This window comes from Strigops habroptila, chromosome 13 (genome assembly GCF_004027225.2).
Source record: "Strigops habroptila isolate Jane chromosome 13, bStrHab1.2.pri, whole genome shotgun sequence".
Lineage (NCBI taxonomy): Eukaryota > Metazoa > Chordata > Aves > Psittaciformes > Psittacidae > Strigops > Strigops habroptila.
In genome coordinates, this window is record NC_044289.2 from 5,701,983 (window position 1) to 5,719,084 (window position 17,102).

General features: G+C 40.8%; 1 protein-coding gene across 6 annotated transcripts in view; it reads right to left on the reverse strand.

The window, feature by feature from the left end:
• Positions 1 to 5,589: 5,589 nt before the first annotated feature.
• The window catches only part of ZNF831 (zinc finger protein 831), a 32,627-nt gene continuing 21,114 nt past the window's right edge, over positions 5,590 to 17,102 (reverse strand). For 5 of the 6 annotated variants that reach the window (XM_030502766.1, XM_030502765.1, XM_030502767.1 and 2 more), the window contains 5 exons: positions 12,103 to 16,378; positions 11,127 to 11,269; positions 9,294 to 9,460; positions 8,456 to 8,607; positions 5,590 to 7,374 (listed from right to left, as the gene is read on the reverse strand). In XM_030502766.1, coding sequence (XP_030358626.1) covers positions 6,520 to 7,374; positions 8,456 to 8,607; positions 9,294 to 9,460; positions 11,127 to 11,269; positions 12,103 to 16,374 — 5,589 coding nt within the window. In that variant the 5' untranslated portion in view covers positions 16,375 to 16,378 and the 3' untranslated portion in view covers positions 5,590 to 6,519. The remainder of the gene's footprint in view (positions 7,375 to 8,455; positions 8,608 to 9,293; positions 9,461 to 11,126; positions 11,270 to 12,102; positions 16,379 to 17,102) is intronic. The other variant, XM_030502770.1, reaches the window with a different exon arrangement.

Sequence of the window (17,102 nt, forward strand, 5' to 3'; positions counted from 1 at the left end):
TCCATTTGGAGCTAGCATAACCCACAACTAGAATCAACAAAGTTATGCAAAACTTCTTCATAAGAGGGCTGAGTTGAAGTAAAAACCACTTGTGGGCTGCAGGGGTTGTGATGACATGGTTTATGCCGTTATTGCCTTCCATTTGAGGAGCTGAATGCAAATCATTCTCTGTAATGGGAATACTAAGAGGCATTGCAGAGTTAAGGATCGAATTACTTTTTAGGAGGTGTAATTTTCCCTGTTCCTCCTTCCAGGCAGCACACATAACGTGTATGTGCACATAGCTATCTACATTGCTAGCTGTGCCAATCTTGTAATTGCGTTTGTACTTACAGGTGTTGAGATTCCAGCTATTATAGCCCTGGCTTAGCTTCCCAGCGAAGTATTCCTCTTCTCAGACTGTGGTTTCCTAACACAGGTAGGAACAACTGTGGCTCTCTTTCTCCTGTTAGGTTGCTAACCTGAATTGCTGCCAAAGTGTGCTATGGAAATAAATTCTGTTCTGTTCTTTTCGCATCAACCGTTTTGATGGAGAGCAGGAAGCTTCTGTAAGGGCTCCTTTTTACAGAGGAGGGAGGACAACAGCAGCTCATCTGCACCCTGTCATAGTCCCAGCTGTGTATTTGAGTCAGAATGCTTTATCTGGGAATGTACAATGAAATGAGAAGGATGTTTTCAAGAAAAATCTGAATATGCTGTGCATAATAAAGAATGATAAATTGTACAAAGGTTTTTAGAGATGAACACTGACTATAGCTCTATCAGTACAAGAAGAGTGGGAAAAGCAGTTGGTCTGACCTTAATTTTGCCCTGTGAATGCCTCTGTAATGTGTAATTATATTATATAAAAAATAATTACATAAAACATTATGTAAGAATATTTTTCTATATTTATAGAAAGTTAATTATAGAAAAATGTATTTTTAAAAAGGCTTTACTTTGCAGAGGTTAAGTGTAGTTCAGATGGATACATTGAAGCCTGACTCCATAAAAGCTGAGCTGTCTACATTTTTCTAGAGTGATTGACATCAGCAGTACTATTGAACCTAAGTAGCATTTAAAGACATCTGGAAAACAAGAGCAAGGTAGGTTATGAAACAGCTGCCACGGCTTTCCTCCAATTGCTTGTTTTCTTAGTGGTGTAAGAATCTTTGAAGAGTCAGAGTCTAATAGAGCTGAACTAGCTCACTGAAACACTTCCAGTCAATGCTGGATTAAGTAATTACTCCCACTATTATATCCAGTGTTGTACATAGAATTGTTTGGTTTGTCAGTCACTGAGACATGCTACAAATGCATATACAGAAAACTTGTGATGCTTAAAAACTGAATAATTGATTGTATTAGAATCACCCTGTTTTGTTTTGTTTTTTAAACCCTAACCTTAGGGACTGATAATGAGGTTTACACAATAGGGTTTTTAAAGCCAAAATAGCCTATACACTCATGGCACGAGAATCATAGAATGAACCAGGTTTGAAAAGGTCTTTAAGATCAAGTCCAACTGTTCCCCAGCACTGCCAAGGCCACCACTAGCCCGTGTCACTGAGGGCCTCATCTACACAGTTTGTGAACACTTCCAGGGACAGTGATTCCACCATTGCCCTGGGCAGCCTGTTCCAATGCTTGACCACCCTTTTCGGGAAGAAATTGTTCCTAATATCCAATCTAAACCTCCCCTGGCACACCTTGAGGCTGTTATCTCAATCCTTCTTGACTGCTTTGCAAAGCACCCACAAATATGTTCAAGTAAGTCCATCCCTGGTTTAACTGGCTCCTGTAGCTCTTCTAAACTCAAGTGTTACATAAATACATAACATATTTAAGCAGTTGTCACGAGTAGTCAATAGGTGCAGTGACTTTGACTGGGAGAAAGAACCCTGCTTTTTTATTTCAAGTACTGCTTAAATGTAGGAGAATGGTTTGTAACAAACTGTGGTAACATTACAGTTCCCTGGAAGACACAGCTTTTCAGTATGCGCTTCTACGTGACATTCATCTGGTTCTACTGGGACACTTTAAATGTGCTGTTAAAATCTGACAGGATTTTAAAGCCTAAAAAAAAAATTAATATTGACCTCTTCGCCCGTGGGACTTTCATGGAATGCTGATGGTAAATGAAAAATACAGGCCAGGAGTCTTAATCTGCAGCCATAGCTCTACGCAAAACCTTAAGGTGAATTTAATGGTTTAACAAAGCTACTTAACTACATGAAAATGATTCTCATGTAAGCACTCATGAATAGGAACACATTTGGTTGTGTCGATAAAACACGGGCAACATACAAAACCAGACATACATTGTGAGTAATACAAAGCAAGTGTGTTTAGGTAACACTTTCGGTGTGTATCCATGGCGCATGTACAGCCACAGGAATACTGACTGTTTTAGGCATTGTGTTTTGGGGAAGCTATTTACAAACAAGAATCTATGAATAAAAAATAGGGCTGGAAAGAAAATCTGTTCCAGCCCAAAATGATGTAATACTTTATTGGGTTTATGTGGCAAGGTTCCAGTAGCAGAGGGACTGCAGGGGTGGCTTCTGTGAGAAGCTGCTAGAAGCTTCCCCAATCCCTGATGGAGCCAATGCCAGTCGGCTCCAAGACAGACCCACTAATGGCCAAGGCTGAGCCCATCAGCGATGGTGTTAGTGCGTCTGGGATAATGTATTTAAGAAGGGGGGAAAAAACCTGCACAACTGCAGCTGGGAGAGAGGAGTTAGAATGTGTGAGAGAAACTGCCCTGCAGACCTCAAGGTCAGTGCAGAAGGAGGAGAGGAGGTGCTCCATGTGTCAGGGCACACATTCCCCTGCAGCCTATGGTGCAGCCCATGGTGAGGCAGGCAGTGCCCCTGCAGCCCATGGAGGTCCATGGTGGAGCAGATATCCACCTGCAGCCTGGGGAGGACCCCAAGGTGAGCAGGGGGATGCCCAAAGGAGGCTCTGGCGCCATGGGAAGCCTGCACTGGAGTAGGGTCCTGGCAGGACATGTGTCCCCATGGAGAGGGGAGCCCACATGAAGCAGGTTTGCTGGCAGGAGCTGTGGCACCATGGGGGACCCACGCTGGAGCAGGGGACAAGTGTAAGGAGTCCTCCCCTGAGGAGGAAAGAGTGGCAGAGAAAATGTGTGATGAACAGACCACAGCTCCCATTCCCCGTCCTCCTGAACTGCTGTGGGGGACCAGGTAGAGAATACGGGATTGAAGTTGAGCCCAGAAAGAAGGGAGAGGTGGGGAGAAGGCGTTTAGGTTTAGTTTTCTGTCTCATTATCCTACTCTGATTTGGCTGGTAGTAAATTAAACTGATTTCCCCAAGTTATGTCCGTTCTGCCCCTGACAGCAATCGGTGAGTGATCTCCCTGCCCTTATCTCAACTCACGAGCCTTCCGCTACATTTTCTCTCCCCTGTCTTGCTGAGGCGTGCAGTGATGGAGCAGCTTTGGTGGGCACCTGGCTCCTAGCCAGGGTCAACCACATACACCTGTAGTAAGAAATACTTGCCTTAACTGTTACTGAAGTTCCCAAGTGATGGAGGGTCTATAATCTCCCTGGGTTATTTGTAACATGCTTAGTTGCTTCCTTAAATAGGAAGCGTTTCTTAATATCTAGTTTATACGCTGCAAATTAAGCCCATCATTTCATATTCTCCCAGAATAGATGTGGAAGACAGATGATTGTGATAGCCTTCCCACGTTCTCCTGCTGAACTTTTTTGCGCTTATTTCCTTAATTTTCTCTTCTGATAGCTAGCCAGCTCTTGCTATCTCTTCTCATAAATTATGTATTCAAGGTATATTTTTGTATTTGTTGGTGATCTCTGGGCTTGCCCCGGTTGGTTCTCACCCCTCACAGCCCTTGTGGAGGAGTTGGGGTTTGCCAGGCAGATCAGTGAAGTGTCAGTAATTCATAAAATCCAATATAAAAGTTTGAAATAGTAAGAAATAGTTTGTTCACATCTAAAGAGGGCAAATCTGAAACACCCACTTGCTTACAGTCTGATTGAGTAGACGTAGGTGTTGAATGTAGATCTTATCAGTGATCAGCATTCCTTATTAATTTGCTTCCTTCAACAGAAGGTGGAAAAAGTTGATGAGATGCATTCGTGTGCAAAGAATTTCAAATCTGCTTATAGCAAAGCAGTGATGCATCAGGACGGCTGCTGACTTTGAAGGATAAAGAAACACAGTTTTTACTCTGTGCCTGGTGCCCTCATGTGGCTTTGATGTTCAGGTTCTTGTGAGTTAATTGAATACATCACTCCATGGCTGACACTTTGGCTGTGTAAAAGGTAGTGAATGATTTCCCCGTGTAGCCTCGTATGGTCCTCTGTGAGTACAGCATCTGTTGGAAAGCCAAAATACGCTGTCTGTCATGTGGCCAGTGTGATCTGGATACGCAAACACCAGGAGTTCCCTAACTTAAACCAAGAGACCTGCTGAAGTTTGATGTAGACTAAGAAATTTAGCATATTTGCTACTAAAAATCATTAAACATTAATATGCTTGAACTGCAGTACTAGTGCATGTACTAAAATCTTCATGTTTCATTTTTATTAAAGTAAAATAATTTAACAATATAAAGATAAAAATCTAATATAAAACCAATCTACAGCTGTATCATTCTTTCAGCTGTACGTCAGCCAACAAATACGTGCTGTGCAGTGCCCATAGCCCTCCTGATGCCATTCATGCTCCAGCTCCATGCCCATGCTGGCTGAGCTCTGAACACCAACCTTCCCAGGTCAGGTGCGCTCTTACTTCACCCCTGCCTCCACAGTGTGGTACATGAGATAAACGGAGGTTTACAGAAGTCTGCCAGGAGGTGAAGCACAAGAACAGCCCAGGTCACTGTACAGCTGAGCTGCAACTGCGGTCGCAACACAAAATATTAGTAGTAGCACTACTGTTATAAATCCCCAGCACTTGGCAAATGAGAAGTAAAGCAGAGGAATAAAAATGCAAAATTCCTTAAACTTATATTCCTAGGAATTTTCCTTGCAGCTTTGACACCAGCCATACTTTGGTGTGATTGGTGTAATACTGCAATATTTTTAGAAAGGGAAAAAGATCTTTCATGATTCATCGTCTATTCTGAATGAGTAGGGTTTTTCCTAACTTTTTATATATATACATATATATATACACACGTTAGAATTAGGAATTGGTGTAGTATTTTGATCATGATTTTTTTGTGTCAATAATAAATTAATGAACAGAATTTGAGGCTAATAGTGAAGCTCTGTATGGATGACCTCAAGTCTTGTCATGTTTGTAAGATGTGAAAAGCCAGGAACTGTGTGGGGCTCAGCACTTGTTTCATCTCTGTGAGCTGTTCTTCGTGCACAAAGGCATTTATTTTTCTCTTTTAGCATACTAGATTTCTTTGTGAGTATGACCTATATCAGCTTACCTGTGTGTGACTAAAGCAAAAGCAATCCCAAACATCCCACCTAGGTTAATCCATTAAACCCTTTGTATGATTCACTGAGTAAAAATAGTAGAAGTTTAAGTATAGAATTTGACCATAATGTACAAGCGGAAAGGTTTTCATGTTTATCAGTCTCATCAAGCAAGTGAATACACTTGGTCAAATTAAAATATCTTATTATTTATTCACATAGAAACCAGTAAATTTTAGGGTTGGTAGCACAAAACTTTTTTGTTAAAAAAAGAAAATGAGCTATGCCATATAGCTTCTGCACTTTCAATAAAGTAACATCATCGCAGTTAAGAGTACAATAGAAATGAAACATTCCATGTTATATCAGTTGGAGCACAACGTGATGAATATAATGAGAATATCCTTGTCAGAAATGTTACCACAAGGAACTACCAATAGCTAACAGCCATGTTCTCCAACTATAAATCAAGAGTACTTGAGTAGATCTTGGCATAAAAGGCACAAAACACAAAGCCAAGCATGCTTGTGTTATTTGTCACAAAGAAGCATTGACATTTGTGCAACGTGGAAAAGGATCGGCATTTTTCCGGACTCTTCCAGTATCACAGATCTGTAGGGAACAAATGTTCCCCCTAATACCAGTGTGTCAGTCGCAGTACAGATGCCAGCAACTACAAGAAAAGAGGAGTACATAGAAGAGGATACACCTATCCCTTCTAGCAGATCTTAGCTTGTGTATTGAGAAAGCCGTTGCTATTGTACTATTAGTAGTAAGTAAATCACTGCAGGCTCTCAGAAACACAACCTCTGGCAGTGAGCACTTGTGGGGATTGTGTAAGACTGCTAAGAATGTAACAATGCTGGAAACCTTTCATAAACACAGGTTTACCACTTGCATTTAAATGTGCGGTGCCAGCTCCCTCTTTGCTTCAAATAAACCTTTTTAAAAGGTTTGAGTCCTTGAAAGAAAAGACTCTTCAGAAGAGAATGCTGCCTATGCAGAGGAATGGCTTTTCTGATTTTAAGGTGCTTCAGAAATACAGATTAAACATCCGTGGTATTTCCTTCTGTAATGGGCCATCCTACATCCTGCTAACATCATCTTGTTAGCAGCCTATCTGCTATATCTCTATAACAAGCCTATCCTCATCATCACTGCTAGTGTCATCATACTCAATTCTGGTTTGCTTCCTCATCATCTCTAAACCTCTCTTTTTGTACGTCTTGGAGGGTGTTGCAGCGTAAGTCTTGAACTCAGAGGACCTGAGAGTAACTGGGGGCTTTTTAAAGGCAGTAGCAGCAGTGTCATGTGGTGTTCCATCGCTGTCTGGCTGCAGCCGGGTTCTGTTCTTGGCTGCACTCCCAGGAAGGTCAAGGATTCTTTGAGAAAAGTTTGCCTTCTCTGGGTGTCCTGTACTGGGTAATTCAGCCCTTGAGACTGCCTCAGAAAGGGACTCTGCTTTTGATCTGAAGAAACTTGAACATCCAGGCTTGGAGCTGGGAGTTGAGTTTTCTTTTGGAGATGGACATGTGTTCTCTTCAACTGGAGGTTTCTTCCTTCCCGAGGCCTGGATCACCGGGTCTAACGTACCAAATCTTTGACTCTCTGACTCTCCATGTAGTATGTTTTCTTGGCTGGCTTCTAGGTGTAAGGAAAGAGGACCAGTAGTCTCTGAGTTTGTGCTGTCACCTGTGCCTGTATTTGTAAAATCAGAAGTGCAAGACCAAAAAGAAGGTGCCATTGAGTCACCCTGCACGTTTGGCTGTGACTCCCCTGGGACTGGTCGCTGAAGCACAAGTGGTTGTGTCACTACACAGCAGATTTCCACGTCACTGCTGACCTGCTGCATGGTTGTAGTAACTGTGGACGAAAAGGAATGAGCAGTCACAGATATTTCCAGAGGAGCTGTAATGTTCTGAAAAGAGAAGTTTGTTCTTGTGTGTTCCCTGATTTGCCCAGAAATTTCCTGTAGAAACTGGGGGGGGAGGGGGAGGAAGAGAAAATACATTTTAAATTTTCAGTCCAAAGCAATTCCATCCTTCATGAAAGTGCCATAATTAAGCTGACTGTATCAATGGAACCTCTTTTCTCCCAGTGTATATGGGAGGTGTAGTAAAGGATATAGTTTTTCATTATTTTTTTTTCATGGGTAGGTGACAGATCATGCTAATAATTTAGGGATGATGGGGGTCAGGGCTTTCACCCCATGTTCTTATGTACTCTCCAGGATGACGTTCTTTTCATTAAGGTATTTTAATATACGCATTGCAGCAATGTTTGTGCAGTGTAGAGGGAAAGGTTTATGATGAATCTGTCAGAAATATTACAGTGTCTGAGGTGGCAAGATACATGTAGGAAATGAAATTACTTAGTAAAAAACGTTTTAAGGATTCGGTTCCTAAATATGATACTGCTTATGCTACATGAGGAACCAGTGCTCATGGTGTGTAACAGCATTGTGGCTCACAAGCTTTTGACTTCAAGTGGGGCCAGTGGACACCCAGGGAGGAGTGTAATTAGAGCAAGCACAGAATGGTCCAGGAGCTGTGCTGACACTGCACACTGCAGCGTCCTTGCAGCACAGCAGATGTGTCTCAGGCCCTCTCCCTTCTAATGCAGCTGTTGGTAGCATTGAAACCACAGCAGTATTGGCTTCCACACAGGCCTAAAGACATTCAGTTGGGCACACATTCTTCCATTATGGTCCTCCCCACTTCTCCAGTTCCAAGCTCACTGTCTCTGCCTCAGGATACTCCGTGCTACTTCTGCTGGTACCTCCAACATCAGTGCTAATCAAGTCTGACAGCAAGCACAAGAAATATCCTATTCAATTGATGCAAGTTGAATGGTTCTTTTAAAAAAGCTAATTCTAACATTAGTAAGTTTTTATTATATTTTAAACTCCAAAATACCTTTAAGACTTTTTTTAAAAAAATCTGTGATACAAAGTATTTTCAGCTTGAACTTTAAAGCAGCTGAATGTGATTCAGGTTTTAATTACCAATATCCTTTTCTTTTAATAAAAAGTAATATACGAAATAAGGCACAATACCTACTTTTTTATCCATTTTGTCTTTTTGTCTAACATGGTTTAGATTTTCAGTATGGGCAGATATTCCTGAGTTAATCTTTCCTTCTTTTTTCTTTCTGCAAAGCGGCTTGTCTGAGGTGGAACAAGATGTTTCTTTTTGCTGGTGTAGGTAATGTCCTGTTGAAAAGAGGTTGAAGAAACTTTTACTTTGATTTTTGTTCCCCCACATGCTAGAACTTGCTATATTTCTCATCATATCACTGAATTAAATTCTATATTCTATTTCCTGTAAATTTTTATTCTAAGTAAGTGTGATATGTTTTCTCATTTCCTTTATACATGTTTGGTTGGTTTTTTTTTTTTAATTGGCCATTACTGTCCTGCAAAATAATAGCTGTTTATATCTGCTATGAATGAACACAAGGAATTGTGTCTGCTTCCAGATGGCTGTGGCATAAACATCGTTTGCATTAATTCTGCTAATTACATGGGGGGTGGTCATTGAAATGCAGAAAGCAAGTCAACACACCAAACTCAATTCATGCTGCAAACACACAATCTTGTTTCAGAAAGTGATAAAGATGCATCTTAAAACTTTTTAGGCTTCTAGTGGAAGGTTATTTTGAGTTATTTCCTTTTAAAATGCCCTCCTAATTGTCAAATAAGCATATGTAAGTACGTGCATGAAAACCACTGTGCGTTCAGTTCTCAAAACATGCAGGATGTTTATGTTTTTACTTGCAGAACATACTGAAGGACAAAAAGTGGTTTTGCAGTTCCATGTGGTGCACATCAGAGATAGTGCAAATGTTCATGCTCTTGAAAATATATTCAATACATTAAAAAATATTCAAAATACTTACCTTGTACCTTTGACTGAGAAGAATGGTACTTCTTACACTTAAATTTACAGGGTTGGGATGAACAGCCCTTTCTGAAAGCATCCAGTGTTCTGTTTGGGAAACAATGCTGCTTGCTTTGTCGGTTCATTTTCAACTGAGCAGATCTGTGTACGTGCCTTCCTCTGTACCTGTATTGCCAATGGCATTGAAAGGGTCAACAATACATGTGATTTAAAAGCAGCCAGAGTAGAATAATGCCACATCATCAAGTAAATTTAAGTCTAACAGCAATTTACTACTGTGAAGGAGATGCTTGTTCATGTCAACTCAAAAAAACCCCAAGATTTTAGGCAAGAGACCCACAATTATTTTATTACATTTTTCCTCAGTAGGGTTCAGTAAATCCCAGGTTTGGTAACAGAAAAGGATTCAGGAGTAACAGATCCTTTTTCCTGTATGTGGGATTTTAAAACAACATACTTCATAAAGACTTGAATCACATAGGAATCACCCGAGACTGCACAGTTGTTGGCTTTTTTACCTTTCACTTATATGCTACCAATGAACAACATCAACATTTCACTTCCTTAGAAAACTCACTGAATAATCCAACTCTGCTTTGTTTTCTACTCTAGCTAGATCTTTCAGTAACTTAATGATTGAGGCTAAAGTACATTGCAAGATCCCATTCCTGTATCAGTAGAATCAGTCACTATACACAGAGTAGTAAGTAAATCTAAAAGGGGGTGCTTATTCTAGTGTTTGGTGTATTAGAAAAATATATTGCATTTCATGATTGAGAGTCTGGCCAGGTAGCTGATTGGCATGACCTGACCTTTCAGGGCCCTGTACTTAATTGAGTCTCTGAAGCTATTTGATACAGCCAAAGAAATAAATTCTGAGAAACAGCAAGGAAAAAAAAAACAGGACAAAAAACCCACCCAAAAACCAAACCAGAAGAAAGCCCTAGAAGAATGTCATTAGACTGGATAACACAGCCCTGAGTCTCCTATTTTTGTTCTTATGATCGTTCAAAATTGCAGTGCTGTTTGCCAAACTAGACCCAGTGATTAAGTTACTGACACTGATTCGTCCTCAAGGGACTCACTCTGTCTAATTTTGGTCATGCAATAAAATAAGAGGGATGTATGCACACAATATGTGTTTCTTATTGAAGCAATTCATCAGACATGCTGCTGCCCCACACTCTTGAAAGATTAGAAGCTAAATCTTCCACTGATAGGAACTCCCATTAAATACGGAGCTGCTGTGCTGATTGATACAATGTGCCTTTGATAGTTTTATGCTCAAATTCTTCCCACTTTTTATTTAAACCGAATGATCCTTTAAACTACAGATGGTTTTGTTAGAACTTGATATTTATTCTTCTGCATTCTCTTGTGAATACAAGTTCAGGATACAGATCTCATGAGGACGAAAGGGTCTCGCACACTGCTTTTAGCTGTAACAGGATTAAAACCTGAAGTATTTTGGTTCCCTTCACACAAAAGTAAATGCTGACACTTTTGACACATAAGAATAATTTCTAAAGCACAGTGAGAGTCAACTGACCACTCATAATCTTTCTTTGGTATATGTCTGGTTTGCTTAGAAAAGTCTGTTCCTAGTAGTAAACAACATACTGACATTTTTTATAGTTTACCTCTGTGGAACTGCTGCAAGGTGGGGAAATCTCTTCCAGAGAGATTTCCTCCCTCCGCACCCCCCCCCCCCCCCCCCCCAATTCTGACAAGGTTGAATTTTGGGGATTTTTTATTTTCCGTGGACTTTTTACACACCCATTTTAGCAAAATTATCTCTTTATCTAGGGAAGCAGAAAACCACATTCCTTACCATTTTGGGGTGACTTTAATCTTTTTCTGTTTGTGGCTCCTCTTGAGTTTATTTGTTGAGAGTTTTTCCTTTTTGCAAACTACTGTTTTCTTCTTTTGCTCCGAAATATTTTTGAAAGCACCACCAGGAGCTGCTGAGCTCAACTGTTGAGAATATTGGAAAAGAAATGAAGTACATGAAACTTCTGAATTCATCAACCAAGAGATGGGAAATCTGCGCTCTTTTTAAATAGCACTGAGTAGCATAGTAGTTAAATAGCACAACTCTGAGTTTCTCCTGGAATTTGTGTGTTAGTTTTTTCTAATCACTTTGTCCATCTACTTTATAAAATTAAAACAACTCACTGCTTTTGTGGATCTACACAGAATTAGTGTATGTTCTTTCGTATTCTTCCTATATAAAAAGTCAGCTTTGTCTTACAGGGCTGTTCTAGGATCTGTACAGATAAACTAGCCTACCTTCACTTACCTAAAATAGAAAAGCTTTCAAGCCTTAAACACTTCACAGGGTATTAACGTGATTCGGTTTTGTTGACATTTCAGTGTATCTAAAGAGTGAAAGATCTAGTCCACAGTCCGTCTTTGACTCCACACATCTCCAAGTATAACAAAGTCTTGACATTAATGGTCTACTTAAGTCCTACTCTAATTCAAATATTCATTTAAAATGAAAACAGTGAAACATATATGCTCTTGCAGAAGAATACAAAATATACTCATAAGGGGGAAAATCAAGGACAGAAATACCCTTTTTGCACTAAGACAGCATTCCTACTGAAATTCTCGAGTGAAACTTAAATACACAAAAGCATGTGTTTTTTTCATGCATCAAATGAATATGTAACTTATCTTATAAAAACATAAATTGTAAATCCTGTATCAACAAATGCCTGTCAATGTCCACTTTTGATAATGCTTTTATTTTTCTGAGGACTCAGCCAATTATACCCTCTTGAGAAATGAAATAGCATTCTTACCATTAGCTCCTGCATCTGTTGTCCTTTAGAAAAGGATGACACCAATGTTTTTAAACTCCTGTTTGTTAAGCCATATGCCACGGTCTTGCTAATATTTTTCATTTTGAAAATAGAAATATCATATTGTGACAGTGTGCATTCATTGCTAGACTCCTTGTCACAGCTGTGCATGGAGGAGTAAGCAGAGTCTGCACTCCCCTTCTGCTCCGCAGGCAGAGGGAGGCTTCTTGTTAAACAACACCAAGTTAATCGAGGTTCAGCATTTAGTGATGGGAAGGCGCTCTTTGTGCTTGACACTGTTAAACTTCCAGAGTAGCAAGTCAGATTATTGTGGGGTAGTGCTGCAAATTCTTTACAGTGAGTGGTGAGAGTGTGACAATAGAAAGTGCCAAAAGAATGGCAAAAATAGGAGGGATTGTCTGCTGAGCTGTGAGCACGCTGCGTAACCTGCAGCGCTGGTGAAATGTCCTTAAGAACACGTGGAGTTCCACTCCTGTCCCACCCTGTGACTGTTGGCTCTGTGCCCTTGTCAGAGGCTGACGGTATTATCAAAGAGTCACTTCCTGAGCAAAGATGATGTAAAACCTTTCTCTCTTCTTTGATGTCAGCTGATATGAAAAAACCACTTGTATACATAGAAGTAAAGCATATTTTCTTCTTTGGGGTTTGTTTAGAGGAAGTAGTTATGCTCACCCACTTCTCTTCTGTTTGCTTTTGGTAATTTAATTTATTTTTGTTTTGTTTGTTTTTCCAAGCATCTCTTACAGCACCCTGCTGCCTCAAGTTTTGGTTATAAAAGGTGTTATCTGTTGTGGTTAAGATATTTGTTGTTTCTGAATTGACGGGTGAACAGAACACTGGAGTTTTCCAGTTTGCATGTACGTTCCATCGCAGCTCTCCTCTGCTGGCTGTTTGTCTCACTTCAAATTTTAAAGGGGACCAAAAGACATCATTAGAATGAGAACTGAGTGATGGGCTGTTGGGAGAGCAGGAGGGGTAGGTTAAGGTATCTGTCACACATGTGCAAGGCGTAATCTTCTGTTCTGATCTAAGCAAAAGTGACAAATCTGAGGCTCTCTTCTCTTGTGGCAGTTTAAGGAGATATTTTGGAGAAAAGGCATTTTGCTGTGGAGCTGGAGTTAAATGACCAGACTGCAGATGATGATTTTTAGAAGACACATCAACAGCATTGTCATTGCAAAGTGGTACTTTTACTCCTGTTTTCACAAGACATGTTTTGACATCTTTATCTGTTGCATTGTGCAAAGCAAAGGAGTTGCAATCACTTCCCCTTGATTCAGGCACTAAAAAACTCACAAATGAACTCTTCGAAATACCTGCTGAATGTGAAAGGTTAACATCACTATAATTAACAGCTTTTGTGGGGAGTTTGACTGTTTTAATATACTCCACACTCTCAGTATCTCCAGTGGATTCATTAATTCCTGTGCTTAACTTTTGCTCCTCTGCTTTACTGGAGAATGTCACTGGTGCTATGGAAAGGCACTGAGTGCTACTGCAGGAGACTCTCTCTCCTTCATTTTCTGCATTGTTTTCACTACTGGGACTAGGGCAGGACTTTGAAATAATGTTTTGTGTCTTCTCCACTTCGAATTTTAGCTTTTTTCTTTCTGGTAAATTCTGGGATTTCCCTGTGGCTTCTCTGTTGTTGCAGAGGACCCACTGGGACATCAGGGCATGCTGGCCAGTTTCCTTACTCCTGCTATAGTTTCCATAATTGGTTGAAGTGGTTTTACAATCTGATTCAAATGGACTGGATTCTTTCCCAGGGCTTGGTTTTTCCCATTTGCTACTCTGTACTGGCAAGCAGTCATCATTCCTTCTGCTGGTGTCCAGCTGACACTGAGTGTTCTGAAGCTCACAACTGCTTGGAGCTAGTAATGTGCTGCTGCCCGCTGTGTGTCTGTCTGTGTCGCTGCCCCTGAGATCTCGGGAAGGTTTGCTCATTACAGCCTGGGCACCAGCACTTGCTGAATGTGATGTCTCCATTAGGTAGGTTACACTGTCTGCAGGTTCCTCGGAGGACACATTCTGTAGAATATGATTACCATTAGCAGAGGTTTCTGATTTATCACTGCTTAAACATGTTGTCGCAAGGGAGGAAAGACTGTCACATACAGAGCTCCTGTCATTGCTTTCCTCAGTAATTTCAGTGCTGCTGATTGATTCCTTTGAATCAGGAGTGAAGCTGGTAATACCTGTAATCTTATTCCCCCTTTGTTTAATTTTCTTGGCATTTTGACTGCTTTTCATTTTTTGGTAGATTTTCTTAAATGTTTCATCACCATACATTTGCCATTTTTCTTGAGAGAACATCTTTAACTTCCTTTGATTGTGTTTCTTATTTTTAGCACTGATTACTTCTCCAGCCCCAAGCTTTTTACTCCCTTGCAACTCCTCTGACGGAGGAGGGGGATGATCGACCATATTACTTAATGGCAAATCATCCACTGCTGTTTGTCTGACTAGAGCTCGGGGATGGCTATTAGGAAAATCCACTGAATTTGCACCGAGATTGTTGCTAGGCAGCAAACTCACAGGGCCTGTGTTTGCAGACTGCTTAGTAAGAGAAAGCGGTTTCGAGCAACCTGCTTTGTCATGTACCATTCTTATGCCCTCCACAAATGGCAAAGAGTTGCTTCGTGTAACAGGCACAGTGTCTATTGTTGTGGAGAACTGGGTGGGAACTGAATGAAAAAACATTGGCTTGCATTTTTCTAAGGGTGCAAAGGTAGATTTTGCTGAACAAAGGGAAAGATTCTTCTTCCTATTTGCATCACAAGTTCTGATGTCAAAATGGAAAGAGTCTTTGTATGTATAAGGCATTGGCAGATCAATGCTTCCCTGTTTAGAAAGGACAGTTTTTCTAGGCCTAACGTTGTCTAACTGGGTATCATCCACCACACTTTTGTTATGAGAAATAAGCTTTGAAATGTGTTCTTCCAGCCTCTTTTTCTCTAGCATCAAGGCTGTAGCTTTCTCAGCTGCATCCAGCTTTGCACTGCTTCTGGAGGTGCACCTCGAGCTGCTGAAGGCAGTTTCATTTTCCTGTTCTGTGCTGTGTTCATAGAGACTGTGCAATGGGCTGGATGATGACAGCTGTTGTTCTGTGCTGTCAGAGCGTGACAGATACCCTGAGTCAGTGCTCTCACACTTCTTTAGCTTGCAGTCAAATGGCTTGTAATCCCACTGTTTTTCTGAAGAGGTTGCTTGCTGCCTTTGCAACTGAATATGCTTATTGGCAGTTGGAGTTCTTTGCTCCTGTATCTTCTTTCTCTGGCACTGACCGTTTGGCAAAGCTCCTGAAGATGGTAAACTTTGAGGTTCTCTTTCAGGAACCCCCTGATTACCTTTGGAACTAAAGGACTGATTCATTGTTTCTTTATTTTCTGAAGTGAATGATGTATCACCTGTTGCTGGCAGTGGAAGGTCACTAAGAAGTTTCTTAGTGCCTGTTACAGCATCCGGCTCCGAACTCAGTTGTTGCAGCTGTATCCCTTTGTCTTCACAGGCGTTACTGAGTAGTTTGCTGCCTTCATGTGAGGTGCTGCTTTCTGTGGATTTGTCGTTCTGCTCCAACGTGCCGCTGTTGTCAGAGTCTGAGGGCAGTCTGGTATTGTTGACATGTGTTTGAGTTCTTCTGTGTTTGTACAAATTGCTTTGAGTTTTAAATGCAATACCACAAGTGGTGCATGGAAAGGGCCTCTCTCCTGTGTGAGAGCGAATATGTTTCTCAAGGACACTTGGCTTCAAACAATCTCGTCCACAGTGTTTGCAGACGTATTTCCCAGCTTTTCTTGACTTTCCTGGGCTTCCAGTAGATGCATTTACACAAGGATTTGGTGATAAAACTGGTAAAGTGCTCACTATGTTCAGTGTTAGAGTTTGCCCAAGTTGTTTCTGAAAAACTGACTGAGGCTGATCTGTGCCTTCTGAAGGAAGAAGTGGATTCAGGATTAGAGGTATGTTGCTGCTGTCTAGATTTATACAGCTCCTGCCAGTCACTAACTGACTGCTTGGCTGAAAGCATCCTGCCTGGACGGGCTGGTAGAGTGGTATGGTGAGGGCTTTTAGATACACAGGTTGGGGCAGTGCTTGTTCCTGTTGAGGAATCACACTGCCTTGGCTGAGACCTGAAGAACTCTGTGCGGGCTGAAGGGATGAGGTTGAAACTGGTTGATCTGCAAGCGCAGCTGTCAAACCCGGCTGCTTCTGTGCCTCCATCTCAAAGGTTATCTGCCATGTAGTCATGTATCTATTAGGGAGGGGAAACAAAACAAGTAGGAATCTTCAGATAGCAAAATAAACACTTTCAACTGACATGGGAAAGTCAGCCATGAAGAATATAACAGATCTTACATGCAGGTGTTATACAGACGAAGTTACATCATTTTCCAATTAACTTGATTCACCTTTCATTTCTTAGCTAGGAATTAAAGTTTGGTACTTAAAGAACATTGAATATTACACTTAAAACCTACATAAAAACCCAAAGTACCAGAAATAAATCTGAGTATTAAATTTGCAAATGGAGGCCCCCAGCCCCCCAAAATAATCCAGTGTTAACTTTCTGGAACTGTATTCCCATTACATATTTATACCATGTTCTTTAATTTAAGAATTTACATTAATATATGTTAATATAGAAATACAGAACAATTAAGGTTAGAAGGAACCTCAGAAGGTATCAAGTCCAGACACCTGCTCAAAGCAGAGTTAGCACTTGGGTCAGATGAGTTTGTACAGGTTATTACCCAGTCTGGTTTTGAAACCCTCTGGGGATAAAACCTGCACAGCTTCTGTGGGCGACCTGTTCCAAACACAGGACATGAAACATATTATCTGTGTTTACCCAAAGTAAGTGAAGTTTAGCACACTTCATAGGTGATGCAAAAAGAAAATATATGAACAAAATGAAACTTGTGTCCTGTTGTACAAGGGAGATGCACATAAATATGTATAAGGTAGAAAAGATGGTA